Source organism: Trichomonas vaginalis, chromosome III, assembly GCF_026262505.1.
Source record: "Trichomonas vaginalis G3 chromosome III, whole genome shotgun sequence".
NCBI classification, from domain to species: Eukaryota; Parabasalia; order Trichomonadida; family Trichomonadidae; genus Trichomonas; species Trichomonas vaginalis.
Window position 1 is genome coordinate 26,693,826 of NC_067205.1, and position 24,995 is coordinate 26,718,820.

Sequence of the window (24,995 nt, forward strand, 5' to 3'; positions counted from 1 at the left end):
CTTCTTCGTAAATGTTTTGTCAAGACTTCTTCGTAAATGTTTTGTCAAGACTTCTTCGTAATGAGCGTAAATCAGACAAAAATAATGTTTAGGGTAGAAGGTTAGATCTAACCTGTTTTCTAACCTCTTTTCTCACCTCATGAATTTTCATGATTTCATCGTACATGTTTTGTCAAGACTTCTTCGTAAATGTTTTGTCAAACATGAACGTAAATGTTTTGTCAAGACTTCTTCGTAATGAGCGTAAATCAGACAAAAATAATGTTTAGGGTAGAAGGTTAGATCTAACCTGTTTTCTAACCTCTTTTCTCACCTCATGAATTTTCATGATTTCATCGTACATGTTTTGTCAAGACTTCTTCGTAAATGTTTTGTCAAGACTTCTTCGTAAATGTTTTGTCAAGACTTCTTCGTAATGAGCGTAAATCAGACAAAAATAATGTTTAGGGTAGAAGGTTAGATCTAACCTGTTTTCTCACCCGTTTTCTCACCTGTTTTTTTCACAAGCGTTTTACATGGTAAACGTTATGAATTCGTGAGACTTTAAACAGTTTTGTAGCTTCTATTTCTTCTTTTAGTATGTCAAAAGTTTTAACGATACCGAAAGTTTCTTTATACTTCATCTTGACGTCAGATAGAAGGAAATCGTCAGCAGTTGGATAGTTTTTGTTCAGAAATTCTAACATGTCCATTTTATTTTCTACCGGCTTCTCTGCTTCTTTCTTTAAGTCTGCATAGTCGTTTCGCATACGTTCTATCTCTTTGACGGAGTAGTTATATTTCCTCATTGCTGCTTTACATTTAGAACATTGCGGGTTCATTTTTGCGTTATATTCTGAAACCTTACCTGCTAAAACAACTAAGGCGTCAATGGTTTTCTTTAACTCAAAAGCTGCTGGTTTTATCTGTTCATTCCATACTTTACCTCTTCTATCTTCATCTCTTATCTGCCATACACATTCTGCAACTAACGAAACAAAGTTGTCGTAGGTCTTAAATTCTTCAGATTTATATATGTCAGAAACATTCTTATATACCATGTCGCAATCTTTGTCCATAACTTTATGGTTGCAATGAAAACCAAGGAATTCATAATTTACCTTTCGTATGAACTTCTTTATTTCTACTGAGTCAGTTGGTTTGACTTCAATTTCGTCAAATTCGGGAATAGTGAGTTTTTGTTGTTGGATTTCAGGTAGTTTAGGCAAATGGTCAATAATGTCCTGCATTTCATAAAGATATTCTTCATTTTCTTCATCTTTCACACTACAGTCTAAATTACTTGTTAAAAGTTCTTGCTTTATCTTCTGGATTTTTGTTTCAAAAGTATATGAAGAAGGAATAAAGCTTTTCATCTCTACCAACATAGATGTTGGATTCATGACTAGCGAGTTTGGTGCTGTTGTTTGAATTGTTGTTGTGCCGATTGTTGAAATCATATCTTTACATACAAAATAAAAAAAATAAATAAAATAAAACTAACTTTATTTTTTATTTCGGGAAAATTCATGAAAATTCAAGAGGGTAGAAATGAGGGTAGAAAACAGGTTAGATCTAACCTCTTCACCTAAAATATATTTTTTGGTGTAAATTTCCTAAACTGACTGACTGACTGACGGCACAAAGTGGCATAACGAAAACATTAATATATAAAATTCATGAAAATTCAAGAGGTTAGAAATGAGGTTAGAAAACAGGTTAGATCTAACCTTCTACCCTAAACATTATTTTTGTCTGATTTACGCTCATTACGATGAAGAAGTCTTGACAAAACATATACGAAGAAGTCTTGACAAAACATATACGTTCATGTTTGACAAATCATTTACGAAGAAGTCTTGACAAATCATTTACGAAGAAGTCTTGACAAAACATGTACGAAGAAGTTTTGACAAAACATATACGTTCATGTTTGACAAAACATATACGAAGAAGTCTTGACAAAACATATACGAAGAAGTTTTGACAAAACATGTACGATGAAATCATGAAAATTCAAGAGGGTGAAAAAACAGGTTAGAAAACAGGTGAGATCTAACCTTCTACCCTAAACATTCTCGTCAAATACAAAAAAATACAAAAAAATGACACTTTTTCATTAGATAACTGTTATTTTTTGACGAAGTGAACATTAACACTTCGTCAAAAAAATCCCTGAAATCATATCTTTTATACAAAAAAATACAAAAAAATGACACTTTTTCATTAGATAACTGTTATTTTTTGACGAAGTGAACATTAACACTTCGTCAAAAAAATCCCTGAAATCATATCTTTTATACAAAAAAATACAAAATAAAACTAATTTTATTTTTTCTATCTTAAGGAAATTCATGAAAATTCAAGAGGTGAGAAAAGAGGTGAGAAAACAGGTTAGATCTAACCTCTTCACCTAAAATATATTTTTTGGTGTAAATTTCCTAAACTGACTGACTGACTGACGGCACAAAGTGGCATAACGAAAACATTAATATATAAAATTCATGAAAATTCAAGAGGTTAGAAATGAGGTTAGAAAACGGGTGAGATCTAACCTTCTACCCTAAACATTATTTTTACTGAATTTAGCAACAAAATGAACGAGGTCAGGATGTATGTTGCTGAATTCATTCATAACACCCTTTGTAAGCTCATAAAATGCTTGTTTTGAGGTCGAGCCACATTTGGCTCCACCGTATTCTTTCAACCAAAACTCAAGAATTTCCCGCATGAATTTTGTATAAAAAGCAACCGCCGGAATTCAGACTGTTGCTATATTCTTCACAAAACATTTACGATGAAATTCATGAAAATTCATGAGGTTAGAAATGAGGTTAGAAAACAGGTTAGATCTAACCTTCTACCCTAAACATTATTTTTACTGAATTTAGCAACAACTTTCTCTCAATTGGAGCTGTGGCATACTCTTTGCGTAAGCGGTTCAGACCTTCTTCGAAGTTTTGGTCTCTCTTCGATTTGTATTGGAATTGGAATTGCTGGGGTGGAGCTTGCTGGAACATCCAAGGGTTGGGGAAGTAAGGCATAAGCTGAGGAGGGTAGTTCGGGAAGCCTTGTGGTGGGTAGTAACCTTGAGGTGGAAATTGGTAGTAATTCGGAGGTACTTGCTGGAACTGAGGTGCAGGGGCTGGTGCTTTCGGTTCTTCTGGATTGAGATTGGACTCGGTTGGTGGGACGTCGGACCACAACGATAAAAATCTCTGCTACTAGCAGTACTTCTACTGACAGTAGAAGTACTTTTACTGACAGTAGCAGTACTTTTTCTGACAGTAGAAGTACTTTTACTGACAGTAGCAGTACTTTTACTGACAGTAGAAGTACTTTATCGTCGAAAACCCTCTCAAATTTTCCTTTTTACTGACGGTAGCAGTACTTTTACTGACAGTAGCAGTACTTTTACTGACGGTAGCAGTACTTTTACTGACAGTAGCAGTACTTCTACTGACAGTAGCAGTACTTTTACTGACAGTAGCAGTACTTCTACTGACAGTAGCAGTACTTTTACTGACAGTAGCAGTACTTTTTCTGACAGTAGCAGTACTTTTACTGACAGTAGCAATGGACAACATCGAGCCATTAGATGAGGCAGTTTACCTAATTTAAATTAACGAGCTTGTTAAAGACTACTTGCGCAAGGTCATGAAGCCCAAGGTCAAGTTCACCACTATTTCTGGAAGGTCTACACTTCAGCTCGAGATTTCGACTGGAATTCCAATTCAAATACCAGAAAACACTCCTTTCGACGACATAAAGGACGCCAAAAGAGAAGCTCTTGTTAAGTTCCTAAACAAACGTCCTTGGATACTACTTCCAAACAGAGAGAGTCCAATTCCACGAATTATACAAATTCTCAAGGGTCTCCTTCACTTCTCTGGTCAACCATTCTACATAACCTGTGAAGGCGACATCCAACCAGTTCAGTAAACATCTCATTTTAACTCACTTTTTTATGTTTTTTGTGAAAGTGTCAAAAATAAATTGTTTTCATGAGTTTTCTACGATGTTAGAAAAGTGGTTAGAAAACGTGTTAGATCTAACATGCTAACATAAACATTATTTTTCAATACTTTTTCAGCACTTTTCCGTAGTTATATATGAAAGACAATTCGAGATAAAAGTCATAGTACAATGGAATAATATGTTGCACACCATTTGTTGTGAACCAAACTTGAAAGTCAGAGAAACTGTTACTAGGTGGTTCGTAGAATTTAGAAGCAATGTCATAAAGGTCCTTACCAATACATAGAAAACTATTGTTGCTTGAACTGAAACTTGCATGACACATAACATTTTGAGGGTCAAACACGTTTCTATAAACCATCAAATCTGCTGTGGAAGTATAAATTTAAATGGACCATCTGGTGGTAATGGTTCGTTCTGGTTTAGTAACCGAAGAAATTGTGCCCAAGAACGTTTGTCTACTTTCCAAAATAAAAACTCTGTATCTCTTGGAGGGTTAATTTCAATCTTTTGAAATGAAACGGTGGAGTTCATCTTGTCATATTCTAGTTTCAGATAGTATGTTCCATTTAGTAAAGATCGTATTTTTCTTGAAATTCCCAATAATATTTGTTCATTTGAGTTTGAAAGTCATTTAGAGTTTTCTCAAGACTTTCGTCTGAACGAACTGTAAAGATTCTCATTTCGTCAAATTTGTCTATTAGACCATCAGAACCATACTGCCCATGAAAATATACTGCGAACATAAATGCGTTAGTTCTATTTGAAAACAAAACTCTTCTAAATGCTATTGCCTTTGCATCTGAAGGACTTGAAGCCAACGAATTGGATAGTCAAACCTGTATGCTCGGGATGAAATTTCTTCATCTGAAATAGTCCTACCAGCATTTGTAAAGATATAGTCTAATGGTTTTATCTGCTACTTTTGTTCTTTGTTTTTCAACCTTGAAGCATTTAATATATGTAAAATATATTGTTTTAAATGGTATGCCATTTCTATTTCTCATCTAACAAACAAGTTTCCCAACGGTCTTCTCAACAAACTCAGCGTACATTTCAAATAAAATTAAAAATGTCACTTTTTAAAAATAAATTTTTTATTTCATGCAATGTTTAACACATCGAAAGGCATGTCCATAAGACGTTCTTCTTCTAACCTCTCTAGTCTGTTTGGATAATTGGCACGTGCTGTTTCCAAATCCATTTCGTAGCGAAGACCAGACAATTTGTCATAGACTTTTATGGGTCTTCCCTTCCTATATTTAAACTTCTTCGAAACTCTCCAACCATATCTTTGCAACTCTGCTTTTATTCTAGCAGACTTTCTATCCATTCTATATGGGGGCATTTTTATAAAAATAAAAAAATATTTTTTTCTTTACTTTACATAACCGCCTGCTGCCATAAGTCTTTGACGCCAACCCATACCAGCTAATGAAGGTTGACTTGGTTTAGTTTGGAAACTAAACTTTGGTTTTGGTTTATCTTCAGTTTTTGGTTTTTCTTCTTCTATCGGTTTTTCGTCACTTTTCGGTTCCTCTGACTTTACCTCACCTGCAGGAACAGTTGTGTCGTCAACATCTTCATAAATATCATATGCCATTTGTTTTTGTTTTCCTTTCAACTTTTTGTGTTTGTTGTAAAGTTTAGAATATTTCGACTCTAAGTCAATGAGATGTTCTATAATGAACTGTTGGTCAGTGAAGTAAACTTTTCCATCTGTTGTCTCGAAAGCTCCTTCAGACTTCAATATTTTATTTGTGAGAGTCTGTTTCTTTTTTGAGATACTAGCCGTTCCATTTTATGAAAAGTGACTTTGTAGTTAGGGTTTGTATTTCCAGACCTGGCACTTTCTATTATTGAATTTTTCTCTTCATCTGTAAGTTCTTTGACAGGTTTTGACAATGGTTCTGAACTTTTGTTTGTGGTGTCAAATCTACCGTTTCAACTTCTTCGGTCATTTCATCTCAGTAAAAAATTTTAGTTTGGTTTGTTTTCAACTGGTTGTTGTTGTTTTTAAGTCGGTCTAAAACTTCCTGAGGTATAGGAAGAACTTGACAAACACGTGGTGTAACTGCTGGAAGTCGACAAATCCATCTTGAACCCATTTGTCTCAATGCTGTATTGTTCATTTCATCTCAGTAAAAAACTTTACATTCCCCACGTTTGAGGCGGTTGAGGTTGGTTATTGTTTACCCATTGTTGTGCATGGTTATATCCTCTGTTAAAGAATCTTTCACCTTGGTCCATATAGTGTCCTGCTTGGTTATAGTAGTCATTTGCTTTGTTATAATAGTTTCCTGCTTGTCTTCCTACATTGTCCATCCATCCTTGAACTTTTCCTCTTGTTTCAGGATTTGGAATAAGATTTGTTGCATCTCGTGCTACATCCCAACCTTTCTGTACAGTTTGTATAATAGGTTGTGCTTTCTCTTAAGTATACCTAATGTACTCAAAATCTTCCTTCCAATTCCAAATGCACCTCTGGCTATTGTTCCACTGCGGGTAAAAATCTAGATGCGACTCCTGCTAATGCGCCAAATAAACCCATTTCTTATGGGTTAAAAAATGACGAATCCAAACAAGGACCCCTATGTTTCTAAAGCGACAAAGAAAGCACTCATGATAAAAATCTTTAGTTCAACACCAAATGCTTGGTTTATGGATATCTTGGAAAACATTCCGAGAGTTAGAACAGATGGACCACCATACTGGCTAATATTTATCGGTCAAAACACAAGATACTGTGAAGCCATACCATTATGGTCCAAAAATATTTTAGATGTGAAAACCGCTTTGACAATATTCGTTGACAAATACCATCCAACAAAACTGACATCTGACTGTGAAAGTTCTTTCAAATCAGATGATATTAAAAACTATCTGCGTTCAAAAAATGTAAACCAATATTTCATTGTCGACCAAAACCATTCTGCTCTTGGTGTCATTGACGGTTGTATAAAAATGTTAAGAGACTTAAACCAACCACAAGGTGGTGAAGCAAATGAAATGTCATATGACGACAAGTATAGACACTTCTCCATGGCAAAGATGAGACAAGTTTTAAATATTTACAATAACCGTAAACAAAAAGGTTTGGAAACCACTCCCCGAAGAAATGAAAAACAACCCTGACTTAGAGAAAGACTATATATTTAATAATTTAGTCAAAAGAGACAAACAAGAAAGAATGCCGGGCTTCAAACTTCAGAAAGGTGACAAAGTAAAAATAGAAATACCTAAACGCGACCCATATGAAAATACTATTGACTATGACAACAATGGGAACTCGACAGGTACTCACATTCGTGTTCGTAAAAATAGAAGAAAGTATACAAGAGAATATTATGAAGTTTTAGGCAAACATGGCAAAATGTACACACTGCAAGCAGAAGATAAAACTACTATTGCCAGACCTCGTTTCAAAACTTGTCAAAGTTCAAGGTGGTATACTTTCAAAGACAGTTCCTAACAAATATAAGACAACTCCTGACGAATATGCTAAAGAAGTTGAAAATGACGACTAAGCAATTCTATATACCATGCGTAAACTGTCATGTAAGGTGGCATGTATTCTTTACTTTGTCCCGTTGTTTGTGTATATCCTGTAACGCGATGTGTATGGTTTCCATCTCCCTGAGTGTTACCCCAGAAACAATTTATAGCAAACTGAACGTTGTCTTTAACATCATATCCTTTACCTTTTGTCATTGCTGACCAATCCCAAAATTTATGCTTATGCCAACCTGCTTGAGATGTACTTAAATCTATGTAGTGACTGTGTGCAGGTAAATTTTCACCTGAAATCGTTTTACTTCCACCTGTTTCCTTTGAAGAGTTTGCACAATACAAAAACCTGTCGACTATTTGAGTCCAAGTTCCAAAACCAAGTACTACTTCTGGTCTGGTAGAGTTCATTGACGTATAAATAGAGCCTATAGGATATAATGTTTGAAGTATTTCTGTCTTTAATGTTTGAAGCTCTGTTTTGTCTGCTTTCTTGTCATATAAATCTTGAGCAGTGAATTTAATATTATGTTCATCCTTCATGACATAAACATCTTTACATCTAATGTTTCCCATCGTCGTTATGTCGTCATCCGATGTTAAACCTTGTGGAAAGTTAGGAGGTTTATAATATAATACATCCCCACCAGTTTCTTCAACCGTTCCTTCAATACTTTCTATAGCAACAGTTGTGAAGAAATCATGTGTATGGTTCTTGTCTGCTTTCTTTTCAAGGCTAACGTTTAAGTCTGTTATTTCAGAAGATGTATGTGTATGTCCAACGGCACTTTTCCTGTTTAAGGTTTCTTGTAAGTTTGTAATATCAGATATAGAATGTATATGAGCCTTTTTAGAATATTCGTTTTCAGCTCTTGTCACTTCACTTGACATTTTATTGTCAACATATGTTTTGTCTGCTAGTTCAGGATGAGTATGTTCTTTTGTTGCATAAGCATTGTTAGCTCTTTCTTCTTCTTTTGCTATTGCATCGTCTACATATTCTTTGTCAGCTTTGTTGTCAACATCTGCTTTCAAAAGAAGTTCATTTATAGGTTTCTCGTTTAAAGTTCCTTTTGTTGGATTTATACAGACAGTATGGTTCTTATTGTCTTGAAACAGAAACTCATCTGTCATTGGGTTTAATGTCAGTTTTAAGTTTCCTTCTTTCAATGACTCAGATATCTTAGAATAGTTTGAAAAGTTTGTTGTGTTCTTATTTAGAGCTTGCATAATGAGTTGTCGGTTGTGTTGTATTTCTCTCATGGAAGCAATATCTTTCGACATTTTTATTCTAGATAAAATATGCTTTCAATAGAAAAAGAAAATTCAAGAGTTGCTACAACTAAACCATTAGATGAACTTTTTACTAATGTCGGTCAAAAGTTTGAGACAGAGACCGTAAAGCATGAAGGCTATCGTTTGACTACCCATTAAGATGGTTAAGAGACCCATCTGTCACAAAAGCTATTGGCTTTCGTAGAATGAAGTTCATTTCAGAATCCATACATGGTTTCCCATTTACGGTCGGTTTTGAAGTTCGATACTATAACAAAGAAAAACATACGTATGAGAAATTTGAACAGGGAAAACTTTTACAAGTTAGTTTGCTTGTAAACTTAGAAACAACTCTTCAAGCTTTTCAAGAAAAAATAAACGATATCTATATCGAATATGCAAACCAGTATAACATTGACGAAGGAGAATACCATCTCGATATTATTTATGACAGGAAAAATGCAACTGTTAAAATCAATAAAATAGAAGACCTTGGAGAAAATGTTTATATTTCTACAAAATATAACAACTTGGCATGGTATAGATTTATGAGGATGTTAAATCAGCCTGCAGCATATCCAGTACACCCAGACTTTTATGAAGTCGAAAACCCTAATGGAACATATGAAAATGTTTTCGACCAAGATGCTATTATTGTTCATGCTTCATTTTCTGGCGCCCAAAACTCTTTCTTATGCTTGGCAAATGACTTTTACGAAAAACCTACAAAGTTATACGAACCACCAAGTGGAAGTATTTCAGACTTTCAAGTATGGTTTACTACAGATGGAAGAAAAAGAATAATTCCATTATACCATGCGTTTTACTTAGAACTTAGTTTCATATACAACTACTATCGAACGGTAAAAATATAATTTTTAATACGGTTGAGGTGTTGGATTTGGTTGCCAACTAGACTGTGGTGCAGGTTCAGGCTGTTGTATAACAGGAGCTTGTTCTTCTGGTTCAGGGTCTTTAGGTATAATACCAACGAACTGACCTACTCTTTTACCAATATTTTTGACACCGTTCCATACTCCTCTTCCGACAGATTTTATTCCATTCCATATACCTCTTCCAACATTTCGAAAGAAGTTTTCCAATACTACTGAAGAAACCCATTTTACTATATGTAAAAATCTAATGTCCGCCTAGTCTCTTACGTTTCCTGTTGAGTTCCATAGCATTCTTTAACTGGAGCTCATACATTCTGTTTCTCCTCTGGTAGAAAACATATTCTGGGTCAACTCCTGTGTTCGCGTCATCTGCATAAAGTTGTTTATATCCCACTTCAGGGTTTGTATAAAACTCTTTCCATCTCATATTTGCATACCATGGTGGCAAACCTAACGCAGCGTCATTTGACATGGCAGTTTGCATTTGTACATCTGTTGGCACTTGACCATAGTTTGCCATTGCAGTTTGTATTCTAACTTCATTTGGAATATTCTCTGGGTTTGGTTGTCCAGGTTGCTGTGCATTCGCTAAGTTCTGTGCGTCCATTTAATATTAGATAAAAATATCTCTTACGAGTACATATACTGAACATTTGCAGGCATTGGTTCATCTTCATATTCTCTGTACTTTTCTGCCACGTCAAATAAATAAATGACACAATGGAAAAAACCTAAAACAAGTAGTCCTATTTCAAACCACATTTACTTACTAATAAAATTTCTTTATTGTGACACTTTCTCCAGTTTATAGGACCTCTCTCATATTCTATCTTGTCATATATAAACTCATAGTCATGTATGTCCTCTAACCATCTCATAACAGTTTCCAAACCACTTTTATCGGATGTAAAGTAAAAGCATGGATGGTTATGTATAACGTCTAAAGTTTCTAAAGAGTCTCTCAAAGTCCAGTCTACTTGGTATTGAAAATCCCATGTGTTATAGAACGGCGGGTCCACTATAAAGAAAACATTTTCCTTGTCTTTATATTTTTCATACAACTCTGTCCAATGACATCTCACAAACTCTATACCCTCAATATATTTTTCTATGTTCTCTTTGAAAACATTTGTATAGTTAAGATATAAAACTTTTGACATAAGTGTTTCAATGTCATGAACTCTTATAGCACCACTATATAATAGTCTAGCAGATATACTATTCCAGTCTATATATTCTGCTTTTTTCAAAACCTCTCTCACAATATTTTTCTTATCTAATGGTATACGTTCCATCTTACCTATAGGTATCTTTTCTTTTAACTCTTTCAATATATTGTTTGTGTCTGGAATATGTTTGAGACGGTCCATATAGTTGTCGAAGTCATTGCATATAATCTTTGAGTCTGGGAATATTGTATGACATAAATGGGATATATAGAAACTTCTACCGAACAAATCTACAAATGTTAGACCATTCGGTAGTTTCTTAAGTTCTCTCAATATAATATCTTTACATCTACTCTTATTTCCAAAGAACGGTAACGGTGGTTTTGTAAAATTCATTTATATATAATAATAAAAATGTTTTTACCCGAAAAGTGACAGAAAAGTGACAAAACGTGAAAACATATATAATTTGTGAAAAGTGAAACAAAAAGTGACATTTTTAAAAGTGACACCATTAATATGATGTAAATAACAACGGTTTTGGTTTTGTCACCGGTTGGTCGGCTGGGGTTCGGTCCTCCTCTTGGGTCTTGGGCAAAATTCTTAGGGCTAGAAGGGGCGCAGCCCCTGGAAGCCCCTCATACCTGACCTGATTCGATTTTTTTGATCCAATTTGTGAATTTTTTTTGATCGGAATTTCAATTAATTTGTTGATCAAAAATGACCTCACAATGTTTGATCATAAGTGAAGTCATCTTCATGGGTATTTAGAAATTCCAAGAGAAATTGCTTATTTCTCGCAGATGTAATATCTGAGAAAATCGAATTTAAATATTCATAGAAACCCAAATCATTCTCCGGTTCGAATAATTCATCTGTTGCTTTTTCTGTTTTTTCTATGAATTTTAATAATTTGATTAATAAATCTTCATCAGGAAGAATTATTGCTGCATTTGTGATAAAATTCCATATTGAGGTAATATGGCAATAATTACATTTATAAAATGTAATTTTATCCAAAATTTTTTGGCAAATTCGCATAATAGCATTAATATTTGAAGCTGAGATTAAACCTGTGATTACTTCTGTAGCTTTTGGAAAATCATCGCAATTTAATATCTCTTTATATTGAATTGAGAAATAAAAAAAATCAAATGGATTCATTTCTTCAATTTCAAGGAGATTGTAAAAATTGATAGAAGTGTTATTGCAACAAATTGTATTTGCAGCAAAAAATATCATTTGCTCGATTCCATTTTTGGAATAAATTTGCTGGAACAATGTTAAATTAAAACAGTTGCTTAATTTTTCTTCATTGTTTTCATAAAAAAGTAACAAGTTTGCAACTGAAATTTCAAAATTTTGATAATTGCCAGTTATTTCAGTAAATATATATATTTGCTTTTCTTCATCTAAAAATGGCAAATATTGATTTGCAATATTAACTAAAGTTTGGGATAAATTGTTCCAGTTTGATTTTACAATTTGTGAGCACATTATGTAATATGTAAATTTATCCGCTTTGTAGGAATTTAAAATTGTTTGTTGTTCTGTTTCAGTTAAATTACTGAATTTTTCAAGATTAATATTGTGATAAAAAATAGAATCCTTGAAACATTCTGATATCTTTTCAATGTTTAAAACGGATGCTAAAAAATGTAAAAGAACTTCATCAGTCACTGTGATTTTTTTGAAAAATTTATCCCAATTCAAGCATCCAATTGATCTTTCTGTCATTGTACTTATGCATTGATAAAGTTGATTTAATGAATCCGAAGAATAATCATTATGCTTGACTAGTTGAGTTAGTTGATACAGACTGTCGTCAGCCATTTTAAAAAAATGAATAAAATTGTATAGTAAATTATATTTGTGAAATTTGTGACGCTACATTCAATCTAAGACCAATATCTCAAAGAATTCCTCATTTAAGTATTACTTTTCATTGTTTTTTAAAAAATATCTTTGCTTATTTGTTCACTTTTTTGACATTTATTATATGCTTTTTATCATATTTCCGATGATATGAATATATATTCTATATAAGAATGACGCTACATTCAATCTAAGACCAATATCTCAAAGAATTCTCATTTAAGTATTACTTTTCATTTTTGATTCAATTTTCGAACGGTTTTCGTAAATTTTGCATCATTTCATTTTTTAATGGGAAAATCATCTATATTTAATCAAAAAAGAGCAAACTTTACAGACGAAAATAAAATATTTATCAGGGAACAATCTGATAAATACCAAAAATCAACATCGAGAGATGAAAAAACGAATATAATCAAACAAGTTCTTCAATATTTTAATATTAAATACGCCGAAAATGAATCTAAAGCTGTCAGAAGATATTTTAGTTATATTGCAGTTAAAAATATTCCCGCAGTTACTGGAAAATATCCTGATACAATTGTTCGCAAAGATATGCTTTATTCGCATGATCATACAAATATTATTAATTCAAATAATATTGAACGTTACTACCGTTGCATCGATCATTCTTGTCAAGCACGTTATTTAGTTAAAATTGAGAACAGTTCAGTTTCCGAAGATTTACAAAAGGAACATATACCCGAATGCAGACAATTTAAAAAGTTACAAAATGAAAAAAATGATCTTCATAAATCAATGACTCTGACAGAAATATACAATAAGGCAATGGCAAAATTTTCTGAAGACAATGGCACTTTTCAGCAGATTAAAAAATTTATGACAGAACTTGCTGTTGGTACTGATGAAAACCCATTAATTAAAGATTCATTGGTCAGGGAAGTTTATAATAAGTCCAGAAAATTTTCTGTTGGAGAAAAAATTACAGACGATGAAATTGCTAATTTTTGTTTAATAAATGGCGAGCAGTTTTTCATTGGCCATGATTTTCAAGCAAATTGTGAGACGATGTTTTTTGGTTTTGAGAAGGCAATTCAATTTGCAAAAGAAGCCACAGATTTATTTTGCGATGGAACTTTTAAAATTACACCAAAACATTTTCAAAAAGGACAGATGCTAACAATTATGATTTGTGAACCTTCAACAAATCAATATCTACCACTTTTATTTAAATTCATGAAAAACCGCACATTTGAATCTTATAAGAAGGCATTTGAATATATTTTTACTGCCAAGGGTATTCAATTTTCAAAGCTAATTCAAATTCATTGTGATTTTGAAAAGGGAATGATAGAGGCACTTCAACAATTTTTCCCTAAAGTCCGTATAATTGGATGTTGCATGCTAAGTTCGGTCAATGATAGGAATTGAGGGGAAATTAATCGTCGAGGAAGTACGATTATGTAAAGTAAAAAAATGTTGTGGGATTTTTAATATTGTATATAATTTTATAATAAAATTTTGTGAGACATTTTAAGAAGCACATATAATTTTTTGAATTTAAAAATTAAAGTAGTGTTGAATGAATTTATTGATTAATTTAATACGGATATTTCTCAAAATTAATCAAAAATAGGTTTTCAGAGAACTTTTGAGATATCTTTTCAAAATGTCTTTTTGAAAATATATAAGTATTATATCAAATTGAAAAAAGGTATTTATCAAAATTCGAAATTCTTAATAAAAAATAACTTTTCAGAGGATTGTGATTTTGAAAGCATGAGTAATAAGTAAAAAATATCTACGATTTTAATGAGGGAATTGTTCCTTATGAGGTATACATTATAACTATATAACTCATAAGGAACAATTCTTTCTTTAAATGGGAGAAACTTTGTCCGAATGTTAAACTATTCGGACAAAGTTTCTCCCATTTGTAGTGGAGATGGAAGGCTTTGAGGTATATTATATTAATATGTACCCAAAGCCTTCCATCTTTATTGTACAATTTAAAAATTCAGGAAAAATGTAATAAGATTTTTATAAAAATTAAGCGTTTATTCGTAATTGTGTATTCAATGTTCGGTATTTCTTTGATTTCGAAGTGTCCATCAATCATAACTCTCCAAAATGGCGTTTCACCCTGTTTCCAATGTGGTGTCTCATTGTAAACATCTTCTGGAGTCATGGGGCGAAAACCCTTTTTGGAAGGGTTTTATGTGGTACTGAGTTGTAATTTTTCCTGAATTTACAAGAAATTCTTGAATTTGTTTTGCATTTGAAGACCGGCCGACATTTCTTTCAAGAGACGGCCAGAGCCTTTCAATCTTGCCGTTCTGGCGCGGCATATGGGGGAGAGTGTGGCGGATTTGAATGTTGTTTCGCATGAGCCAATAGTTAGTAAACATATCATGGGTACGGAGACACTGCGCGCCTCCTTACCCATTATATGTGAATTTGACACTTTACAAAACCGTTAACGTATATTTTACAACACAAACGACAACACTAACTTAACCTTAAATATTTACAAAGCCGCCAACCACTTCACCTCACTAATGTAAAAAATAAACGTTCTCACTTACAAAGTATTGCAACTCTCCCATTGCTGTGCTTCACACAACAGTTCATAATCTTCTGACTCACTTTCTTCTTCATATAGGTCAAAATCACTGTCAAAATAAATGTTAGTAAGTTTTGACAAAGCTAATGAAACACGTTTACCGTTTGTATCGTATGCTTGTATAAACTTTCCATTATGCTTGTAGTCATAAACGCTCAAACTAACTTTACCCTTTCTCCCTCGTATCTGATAGAATGTATTTTCACGAGGAACGAAGAACAAATTCTTGAACTCATGACCGTTGTAGTTTGTTATCTCAATAGTTTTCGTCATTTATATAAATAAAAATATAAAATAAAAAATAAACTTAAAAATTAATGATATCACCACCCTCACACGTATGAAAACATAGCACAAAAATAAATTTAGGTGAAGTGGTGAGATCTCACCTCTTTTTTCAACCCTGTTGAATTCATTGCTTTATAACTCTCTTCCTTTCTCCAACTCTTCTAACTTCTTCTTAAGTTCAGCAATGTTGTCCTCATGAAGTTTAATCTTTCCTTAAAATTCCTTCTTATCTAATGGTTGCTTTATCTTTCTAAACTGAACTCTACCATCCTTCATAGTATGAACGTAAAAACCTTCTGGAACCGCTCCTGATTTAATGTATTCTACCAAAAACTTTTGTTTCATTGCTTCAGTGACTTTAGTCGTCATTTCAATCAAATAAAAATTTTAATATTAAATAAAAATAACGTTATTTTTTCAGTAAGGAAACGCAGGAGTTTTACGATTTATTTGAGGAGTAGGTTCTGGTTTAAATGTTGGAGTCGGTTTAGGAGTTGACTTTTGAACAGGAGTTTGTACTTCCATAGGTTCAGGAGTCATTGAAGGTTTTGCTTGTGAAGGTGTTGGAGTTTGTTTAACTTCAGCTACTTCAGTATTATTTACAACATTTGCTTTATTTCTTTTCAACATCATAACTGCTCCTGCTGTAGCTAGCAAACCTAGTGGGAGACCATATTTATATAAGGACTTGACCAAATGCTATTTTTGACAGGAGCTGGTGGAACACCTAACCTTGGTGAGACTGCTCTTTGCCATTGTGCAGCTCGTAAGAAATATTCAATAGGTGCTCCATAATCGTTTGGTAAAGTTTGTTTCATAGATGGTGAAGGTTCACGAGAGCTTGATGAAGAACTCATTTATAAGCTTTAAAAATAAACGTTCATCCTTTATTCCTCACTGTCGTCCGTAGCTAAGTTATAGTCATCTAATCTTATTATTGGGATTCCATTAGCACGCACCTGAATGGCAAAGCAACAATCCCTCATAAATCCAATAAGTGGCTTTGGTACGTTTTCAGTTGCTAGTTCAATAGGTCCTTTAACAGACAATTTGTATGTTATTGGAGCAGTAGATGTTTGACCTTGCTGGAAGCAAAAGTCCACTTCTGTTGGAAAACCACATAAGAAATGTGTGTTGTCATAGCTATCCCATTTATGTTCCACACTACCATCATCCACCAATGACCTCATAACATCTTCATTAAATCCTATCATATCATTGTTTGTATTGCAAGCGTTCGCAACCATTTCATAAAATACAGGTCCATATGATTTTTCAGGTTCTGCAGGCATATTTCCATAAGCTCCCATGGAAAGCTGAAGATATTTAAACTTAGGGTTCTCAAAATTAACATAATAGTTGTCTTTCTTTCTAAATAGTGCCCAAATACTTTTAACATTAATAGGCGTATAAGCTGCTGTAAATGTTGCACTTGAACTATCTGTATTCTTTGAGAATGAACCGTCCATAGGAATCCAATCCATAACTTTAACAGGAAAACATAAAGCCTCGTTTGTATAATGTTCTACAAGTTCTGTATAAATGTTAGGGTCTAAAGAGAATGACTTTGGATGAATGAAACATTCATTAAAATCCATCTTTGTTCGAAATAGTTGCTGGGTTACAGTTGTAATAGTAACTGTTCCACTAGCTTCTACTGCCTTCGTTATCATAGTGAATGGTTCATTCCATGGAACAAATTTATTTGTCGGTGGATTTGAATCTGAAGCAAATGCAACTTTAAGAGTTGGATTGAAAGCAATGATATCATTTACAGATATAGATGTGCATTGTAAGGCGTCGCTACTGAACTTTACTTTAAGCTGAATGTTTCCTGCAAAAGCTGGAATAAATCGAATAGCTTCTAATGGAAGGAATCTTCTAACAGGAATTCTTAAACGAAGCTTAAAATCAAATGATTTTCCTGCTGTAATTGGACCACTAACAATTTGTCCTGTTCTGCATGTTCCCGAATGACTCCATACATCTTCATGTCGAGTCTTTGAGAAAACATCTACTTTCTTTATTTGTTCGGTAGTTTGTGAGTTTGAAGTTATATATGCTTCTTCTCTTGCGTTGTCTTGAGAATATACGATACGACCATTTGCAAGGATTTGATATCCAGCAACTGCATAGAAAGCGTCATCGAAACCAATCCAAAATCCTGGTGGGTTTGTTTTATTGGAACCTGAACCAATTTCTTTATCTACAATAAATTGACCTTCCATTTTATACGTAATGAATGTATTGTAAAGGTCCAACATATTTTCACCAGGAGGTGAGAGATTGAATGTTACCCATGTGTTATCTTTAGCAGTTCCAGGTTGTGATGGAATCTTTGCGTCAGAATATTTTCTATTAGTGTCACCAATTTGAACTGCATTGTCTATGATATCGAAATATGAGCGAATCTGATGAATATGCTCTGCTGGAGTAAATTCGTTTAGCTGTTCGTTCTGCATGTATTTACTTCAGATAAAAATATCTATTTACTTCATTATTCTCACTCTTCTTCTTGGCATTCGTGGTGGAAGTTGTTTCTTGACATTTTCAATGAACTGTACATTCTCTTTTGTCTCAACTTCTTTCACTGGTGGGTCAGGGTTCTTTGACTCGGTTTGTTTTTCAATGAAATTCACGAACTTTGCAATAAGCTCTTGGTTCGTTATTGAAAGTACATCTGGCTTCTTTTCTTCTGGTTCTATTGGTGGCTCAGTTTGAACAGAAGGTTTTATATGGGCTTCGTGGACTTCACCCTTGCCATACACCTTAATGTTGTCGCTTTCTGCATTCGCTAATGGAACCTTTCTTTTTCTTACGTATATTTTACCATCTTTACTCTGACTTACGTAATAGAAAGGATGTTGTATTCCTCTTGCGTCATTTAATATAATAGACTCTCGCTCTGATTTTGACAAGCTCATTTTACATCGGTTAAAGTTTTAATTTTGTTTTTTATCTGCAGTCAAATGACTCAGACAAGCCCTACGGACAAGACCCAAGGGGTCATAGATGTTGAAGCATTGAAGAAAGAAATTCGTGAGCAAATTTTATCCGAACTGAAGGAACAAAAACAAGAACAAAAGCCAGAGAGACCAAAGAGAAAACTTAGTGAAAAACAACTTGCTGCATTAGCTGCTGGAAGACAAAAGAACCCACGTTTGCTGGCGAAGAAAGCTAGAGAAGAAGCTGAAGCAAAGAAAGAGTAAATGGTTTATTTTTATCCGAATTAAATGTATAGACAAATACCTTTATCTGTTGCGTTCAGTAGTGAAAACCCTGACGTCAAAATAAAGGGGAACAGAGTAACGTTTAAGTTTCCAACAGACTGGATTGTGAACATAAATGAAGAGAAGTACATTGGCATAACATCTATGTATATAACACGTGCTTTCAGAAAGGTTGACTTTATACTTCAAGTCGAGATAGAAAATGACGAACAGTCTTTAAGCGCCCAAAACATTCACATATACAAATACTTTAAAGACGATACAACATTGCAACAATGTATGATTTCATTTAATGAGATGTTCGAGAAAAAGTTCAACATTGAAGTACAAACTTTACAGCCTTTACGTGAGTTTCTTGCACAACTGAAAGAAGAAGGTAGTCAGCCACAACTTATAGACTTTCATTATGAATTTAATGAAAATGCTGATGGAACTCATGACTGTCAATTCATTGTATTCTCACCATTCAATGAAGTAACTAAAAAGAAAAAAATCCATTACGTATAAGATTTCAAATCTCTGAACCAAGTGATGATTTCAAGAATGTTTTCAATTATGATGCAATGCTTCCGAGGAAAAATGAATTTTCCGAAATTAGATTTCCAGGTATTTGGGATAGAAAGCAAGCTATATTATATTCAAACTTAAGTAAGGGAGTTGAAAATGAGTTCATTGGTCATACAAGAACTTCACCACTTCCTAACCCTAAATACTATAAATTAACTGGCTTCAATCGTGAGTTTTGGATAGACATGTTCTCCACTCATGACCATAAAGCACCTGTTTTGCTACCTCCAGACCATAAGGACTGTCTCTACATTGAAGCACAACTCTTAAACTCTACCATCGCAGTATTGTAAATGACCACATGGGCTTATTTTTATCACGAATGACCTCATTGCTGACAAAAATAAATGACCTCAGAACTTCAACTTACGAATAAAGCTTGTTTTAGTCGTTATTGAGAAGTTAAACTTCTCTTCAAAGCAAGGTTGACATGACTTACATAAGTCAAATCCAATCTCTTGACCGTCATAAAGTGCTTTGTAAAGTTTCATTAAACTGAACTCAGAGTCTTTGTCATATGTTCCTTGCGGAACCATTAAACCTTTATCTTCATCATAGAAACACTGAACAGAGTCAGGAAACATTTCATTAGCGGTTAAAGCAATAACATCTTGCTTCACGCCTTTCATTCTGCAGTGAAATGCAACTTCATTTAAATCATTCGTGAGTAAGTCTATGTAAGTCTTCTTTCCACAAAATATTGACTTGTATGCTAAACTTTGTTTTCCAGGTGTGATTTCTGCAAAGTCGCTATGAAATTGACCAAGGTTTTTACCAATGAGAACTCTTCCATAACGTTTCTCAAACTCTTCAGCTAAACGAGGGATATCTTCATTGTAGAGATGCATACTGTCCGTATCGCTATAAAAGATGTCCATTCCTAAGTCCTCAGCAGTACAGAATACTTCACACATTATTCTCTTCGACATAGACAGAATGTTAACACCAAGTGGACAGAAGTTAAAGTGTCTGCAAATGCTTTTCGTTAGCTTGAAAATAGTTTTATCTGAACCATCCAAACCTTCGAACTTCACTATATGGTTGTAGTTTCTGATGGCATATCTTATAGCATCTTTGTCATTTACTATGGTTATTTTTGACTCAATAGGAGATAGAATAGTTTTGCCATAAATACTGTTCAGAATGAGCTTTATATTTTCTTGCAAAGGATTTCCTTCTTTCTTATACTTTAACCTTAACTCAAACAACTTCTTTACTTCATCTCTTATTCTAATATCTCTGTTTCCATCGTAATAGTATCCTTGCAACACTTCACATTTGACACCTTGATATTTTATGAGGTCTTGTAATGTTATATGGTCAACATACATTAAACAGCAAGTGTTTGAACTTCTGGGAACGTTAAGTTCTGGATTTAGTTCAGGGTCACAAACTATTAAAGGAAAGTGTCTATGTATTCCAATCTCTGTTATCTTAATGAGAAAAAGAAGCCAGACATAAACTTTTCACCAATGGGTTCCTTTTGGTCGTCATCGAATAAATGTCTCATGAGATACTCTGTGCTTAACATTTCTTTCTTCATAACCTTTGGAATACCTTCTAAAGTATAAAGTCTTGCTATAGCTGATGGATATAATGAAACAGCGTCGAAATCAGCAATGAGTTTCTTTTCGCTCTTTTGTTTAATGTTATCTGACAGCATACATCTTCCACCTTGAATACAGCGTGAAATAAATTCTCTTGGTTTATTTGAGAGGTCATATAAATTTCCATTCGGGAAGTACACTCTGTTCTCAAACAATTTGTTAGCAATTGAACAAATACTAACGTAGTCATAAACGTTTAAATCAAATTCTTTCAATATGTCATTGCGGAACTTAACAAAACCTTCTCTTAAAATTCTTACATCTTGTTTGCAATAAAATGTGCTATACTTTTCTAAGTCGAAGTGGTTCTCATCTATTCTGCAACCTTTGATGGAATCTATGTTTTTCATGAATGTATCTGCATCCCGGATAAACTTACATGCTTCAGAAATGACACCAGTTCTGTTGTCATTTGCTAACAAAACACTGCTGTAGTAGTTGTATGGAAATACTTCTTTCGGTCCTGTTTGTAAGTTAAACATAGCAGGAAATAGTTTAAGCTTCTTATTTATAACACTGTAAGAGTCTTTTATAATAATTGCCCTTCCTTTATATAAGCCAGTTATTTGCATTGTTCGTGAACCTTTAATGATGGGAGTTCCTTTCACTTCTGTCATGTGTCTTAAGATGAAGTTTATGTCATAACTGAGGTTATGGAAATATATTAAACTCTTGTCAGGAAGTCGCTCCAAAAATTCTGTTGCACAGTTCTGACCCCAAATGCTTTCACTCACTGAACCATCTTCACTGTCATAACAGATGTTAAAAGCTTTATGAAAGCCATCGGTACTGCACTCAAAGTCAGCAAAGAAAACGTGCTCAGGAATGAACTTGCACTTATTTTTATTTACTTCTTTTGACTCGGCTTTCTTCTTCAGTTGTACACAATACTTTGGAGCATATGTCAAATCTTTAAATGGTGCAAGGTTCTGTTTATATAAGTCAGTCGTATATGTGAAAAGTTCTCCATAAGAAATAGGTTCGAAATATTTGCACTCCCACAATGTTTTCATAACATCCCATAACGGTGTTGTTCTATCATAACGAACTACATATTTATCTTCTCTCTTTGTATAAATCTTCATTTGTTTCTCAATGTTCATTCCACCACAAGCTTTGAGAATTTCTTTGTAATTTCTGACGAAATATGTTGTCATTGGTAATCTTTCATTTAGCATGTAGTGGTCTTCAACAAGAAGTAAGTCAATAGTTCTAACAGTTTCACATTCTTTTGGTATGTATCTCTTTATTTCATTATGTCTTGAGTCATTGAAGTAACCAATGGTAACATTAAATGCTATACCTGTTGCGTCAGAAATTTCTTGTACTTTACTTTGAGGAAAGTCTCTAACACGAATGACTTCTCTCATGTGGTCAATAGTTTCTTCATCTACTCCAGCCTGAATGCAAGCATAAACGAAACAATTGTCTTCTGTCATAAGTGTTGCAGTTCTTTTGTTCAGTTCATTGAAGATTTGGTAGCGTTCAAGATTTATAGGTAATGTGCAAAGATACTTCCAGAACTGACCGCTTCTCTTCTTATAAAACTTCTTTTCACCATTATCTTTCCAAAAGCTTTCTATAAGTGCTGGGTTTCCTGTTTGCTTAAGAGCTTCCAAAATGGCTTTCTGGTCATTTGTCAGTGTGCTTTCATCTCTATATGGTCTCTTTTTTGGTTTGCCTTTCTTTACATCTGACATCGTTAAGCCTTCATATTCTGTTAAATCATACATCTTTATTTCAGTAAGATTCTTTATGTTTGTCAAGAAGAAGTCATAGTGCATTTCAACAATACCTGCAGCATTTGCTTCTATCTCTGATATAAAGTTCTCCTTCAAGAGCTGATGTAGTAATGTTCCAATATTATTGAGGTTTAACGTAGAACATTCATACTTTCCACCAAGTTTATAACATACCATCCATCTTTGTTGGGAGTTTATTTTAATTTTCTCTAAGAGTCTCATGAAAACCTTACCGAAATGTTTGTGTAAGTAGTCTCTGTTTGGTTCATCTAAAGCTTCGATGTTAAAGTCAATGAGTCTATTGCCTGACTTCACATTTCTCTTCCTATTCTCTTCATCTTTCTTTAACCATCTCTCACCTTCTTTTGGTTTGTCGTCAATGGAACGAATGACATCGTTAGCTTTGCGAACTTGTTCTATAGCACTTTTAAACATCTCTCTTCTCTGTTGTTTCAGTGTGTCGTCTCTTCTTCTTGTTTCACCAACGTTTGCATTTGTTATGTCAAACATTTCTCTTCTTACTTCATGAGGTACTGAACGTCTATGATATAAGTCAATAGCAATGTCATTTAAAGGAAATGCTCTTCCATGGATTTCGTCTTCGCCGCGTTGCGGCTTTATGAACTCATGAATTCTATCATAACTTATTGCACCATTATAGTCATTGAGGATGTCAGCGAGTGCTTTTTTGTTTGTTGCGTAATGTTTTGCTACTTTTATGTTAGCTTCTGTAAGAAGTTGTTTTATTTCCGAGTGTTCTAACTTAGACAACTTCCGGTACATCTTTAGTAGGAAATAAAAAAAATATTTTTTGAAAAAATTAGATTAGATTTTTTAAGTTATTTTTCAAAATAATTTAATATTTTTATTTTAATGAAACACATGCAAGATTGCAAGTTCTTTTCATACAATGCTCTCGCTACTGCCATCAAGAATGAGTTCAATAATGCTTCAAATGTTAATGTTATCTTTAACAAGAAGTTTGTGAAAGAATCTAAGTTTGGTCAGTATGTCAGACCATTAGCTATCGTCATTGACCGCAAACGTTATACTTCACAAGAGTTAGCAGTAGTTTTGAAACAAAAGAGTTTCTTCGTGAATGTCAAAGATACTCATTATACTGTCATAAAGAACTCTAACATTGACTTCTTCAGTATTGCTTTAAATCTTTCCGAACAGAAAGAATATAAGAAGGGTGAAACAAATGTGAAATATTATCCTTCATCTCTGAAGACAATAACGAACAAAGATGTTATACAGAAATTCTTACCAAAGGTTGAAGAAGCTTCTATTGACATTGACGAAGAAAGTGAAATGGTTGAAGAAATAGACCCTGAAGCTATTTAAGCAAAAATATATTTTTGAATAACTGATGGTGTCACTACGTCACCATGTCACCAGGTTAATTAACTTCTTTTAAAAATGATGACAACATGACATTTTGACAACACAGCAGGATTAATGCAAAAATGAATGTTATCGTTTATGTTATCGTTTATGTTATCGTTAATGTTATCGTTAATGTTATCAGTGTCGAACATAATTGACGTAGGATTCATGACTTCTTCGTAAATGAGTGTAAATATAGCACAAAAATATATTTTAGGTGAAGAGGTGAGATCTCACCCGTTTTTTCACCTCTTTTTTCACCTCATTCTCTCTTCGTTAATGTTGTCGTGACTTCATTCTTCCTCTTTGAAGTTATCGAAATATTCTGTTATTTTTTCCTTCAGTAATGTTAAGTCTTCTTTGAATGTAAGTATTGTGCAACCTTTGATGTCATAGTGTGTTTGAGGAAGAGTATTTTTGACAATTTCCTTTATTTGCTCATTCGTGTCATTGAAATCGGTAAGTTTTCACGATAGAACCAGTTTCTGTCAGATTTATATATTTTAGCTAAGTCATAAAAGCTCTTGTTGTTTCTTCTGACTAAATGCAACATAACCATATCTTTATCTTCTTCTTTCTCCAATTCTTCAGTATATATCATATACCTATAACTCTTTTCCTTTCCTTTTGGTACTGAACGCGGTATTCTTTTCTGTATGCTTTTGTCTTTGGATTCAATGACTTCATCTTTTGCTTTATATAGTTCATCTAACATCATGAAAATATAACAAGCATAACGAGGTGAAGCCCACATTGCTACAGCGTTTACTAAAAGTCTATGAACATAATAACCTTTCAAACCAGGAGCCAAATTCTTGCGATTTTCATACGGAATCTCTTCTCATCTGCAAAGCAATCATATGAGGAAATTCTTCTAAAAGTTCTTTTGTCTGTTGGTTTTCAAACCAA

The 24,995-nt window shown here is 33.6% G+C and overlaps 10 protein-coding genes and 4 pseudogenes across 14 annotated transcripts, besides 4 other annotated features; 4 read left to right on the forward strand and 10 right to left on the reverse strand.

The window, feature by feature from the left end:
- Positions 1 to 8,556: part of a mobile genetic element that runs on past the window's edge.
- On the reverse strand, positions 501 to 1,439 carry TVAGG3_0770010 (organellar and viral DNA polymerase type B; the record flags this gene model as incomplete). Its single annotated transcript, XM_001299230.1, has 1 exon — positions 501 to 1,439. One exon carries the CDS (start codon positions 1,437 to 1,439, stop codon positions 501 to 503), a length of 939 nt encoding a protein of 312 aa, XP_001299231.1.
- On the reverse strand, positions 2,832 to 3,180 carry TVAGG3_0770020 (annotated as a pseudogene). Its single transcript has one exon. A coding segment is annotated over exon 1 (349 nt).
- Positions 3,300 to 3,566, reverse strand: TVAGG3_0770030 (uncharacterized protein; the record flags this gene model as incomplete). The annotated part of the gene is made up of 1 exon (XM_001299229.1): positions 3,300 to 3,566. One exon carries the CDS (start codon positions 3,564 to 3,566, stop codon positions 3,300 to 3,302), a length of 267 nt encoding a protein of 88 aa, XP_001299230.1.
- TVAGG3_0770040 (uncharacterized protein) lies at positions 5,060 to 5,290 on the reverse strand (the record flags this gene model as incomplete). The annotated part of the gene is made up of 1 exon (XM_051245944.1): positions 5,060 to 5,290. The coding sequence occupies one exon, from the start codon at positions 5,288 to 5,290 to the stop codon at positions 5,060 to 5,062; it is 231 nt and encodes a 76-aa protein (XP_051092531.1).
- TVAGG3_0770050 lies at positions 6,922 to 7,484 on the forward strand (annotated as a pseudogene). Its single transcript has one exon. A coding segment is annotated over exon 1 (563 nt).
- A 1,323-nt stretch (positions 8,557 to 9,879) lies between the features above and the next one.
- TVAGG3_0770060 (uncharacterized protein) lies at positions 9,880 to 10,242 on the reverse strand (the record flags this gene model as incomplete). Its single annotated transcript, XM_051245945.1, has 1 exon — positions 9,880 to 10,242. One exon carries the CDS (start codon positions 10,240 to 10,242, stop codon positions 9,880 to 9,882), a length of 363 nt encoding a protein of 120 aa, XP_051092532.1.
- A 1,213-nt stretch (positions 10,243 to 11,455) lies between these two features.
- Positions 11,456 to 14,038: a mobile genetic element.
- A 408-nt stretch (positions 14,039 to 14,446) lies between these two features.
- Positions 14,447 to 14,637: a mobile genetic element.
- A 398-nt stretch (positions 14,638 to 15,035) lies between these two features.
- Positions 15,036 to 24,995: part of a mobile genetic element that runs on past the window's edge.
- On the reverse strand, positions 15,969 to 16,181 carry TVAGG3_0770100 (uncharacterized protein; the record flags this gene model as incomplete). Its single annotated transcript, XM_051245946.1, has 1 exon — positions 15,969 to 16,181. One exon carries the CDS (start codon positions 16,179 to 16,181, stop codon positions 15,969 to 15,971), a length of 213 nt encoding a protein of 70 aa, XP_051092533.1.
- TVAGG3_0770110 (uncharacterized protein) lies at positions 16,439 to 18,013 on the reverse strand (the record flags this gene model as incomplete). The annotated part of the gene is made up of 1 exon (XM_051245947.1): positions 16,439 to 18,013. One exon carries the CDS (start codon positions 18,011 to 18,013, stop codon positions 16,439 to 16,441), a length of 1,575 nt encoding a protein of 524 aa, XP_051092534.1.
- Positions 18,041 to 18,475, reverse strand: TVAGG3_0770120 (uncharacterized protein; the record flags this gene model as incomplete). Its single annotated transcript, XM_051245948.1, has 1 exon — positions 18,041 to 18,475. One exon carries the CDS (start codon positions 18,473 to 18,475, stop codon positions 18,041 to 18,043), a length of 435 nt encoding a protein of 144 aa, XP_051092535.1.
- On the forward strand, positions 18,521 to 18,760 carry TVAGG3_0770130 (uncharacterized protein; the record flags this gene model as incomplete). The annotated part of the gene is made up of 1 exon (XM_051245949.1): positions 18,521 to 18,760. The coding sequence occupies one exon, from the start codon at positions 18,521 to 18,523 to the stop codon at positions 18,758 to 18,760; it is 240 nt and encodes a 79-aa protein (XP_051092536.1).
- Positions 18,926 to 19,288, forward strand: TVAGG3_0770140 (uncharacterized protein; the record flags this gene model as incomplete). Its single annotated transcript, XM_051245950.1, has 1 exon — positions 18,926 to 19,288. One exon carries the CDS (start codon positions 18,926 to 18,928, stop codon positions 19,286 to 19,288), a length of 363 nt encoding a protein of 120 aa, XP_051092537.1.
- On the reverse strand, positions 19,702 to 22,919 carry TVAGG3_0770150 (annotated as a pseudogene). Its single transcript has one exon. A coding segment is annotated over exon 1 (3,218 nt).
- On the forward strand, positions 23,571 to 24,044 carry TVAGG3_0770160 (uncharacterized protein; the record flags this gene model as incomplete). The annotated part of the gene is made up of 1 exon (XM_051245951.1): positions 23,571 to 24,044. The coding sequence occupies one exon, from the start codon at positions 23,571 to 23,573 to the stop codon at positions 24,042 to 24,044; it is 474 nt and encodes a 157-aa protein (XP_051092538.1).
- On the reverse strand, positions 24,380 to 24,801 carry TVAGG3_0770170 (annotated as a pseudogene). The gene has a single exon. A coding segment is annotated over exon 1 (422 nt).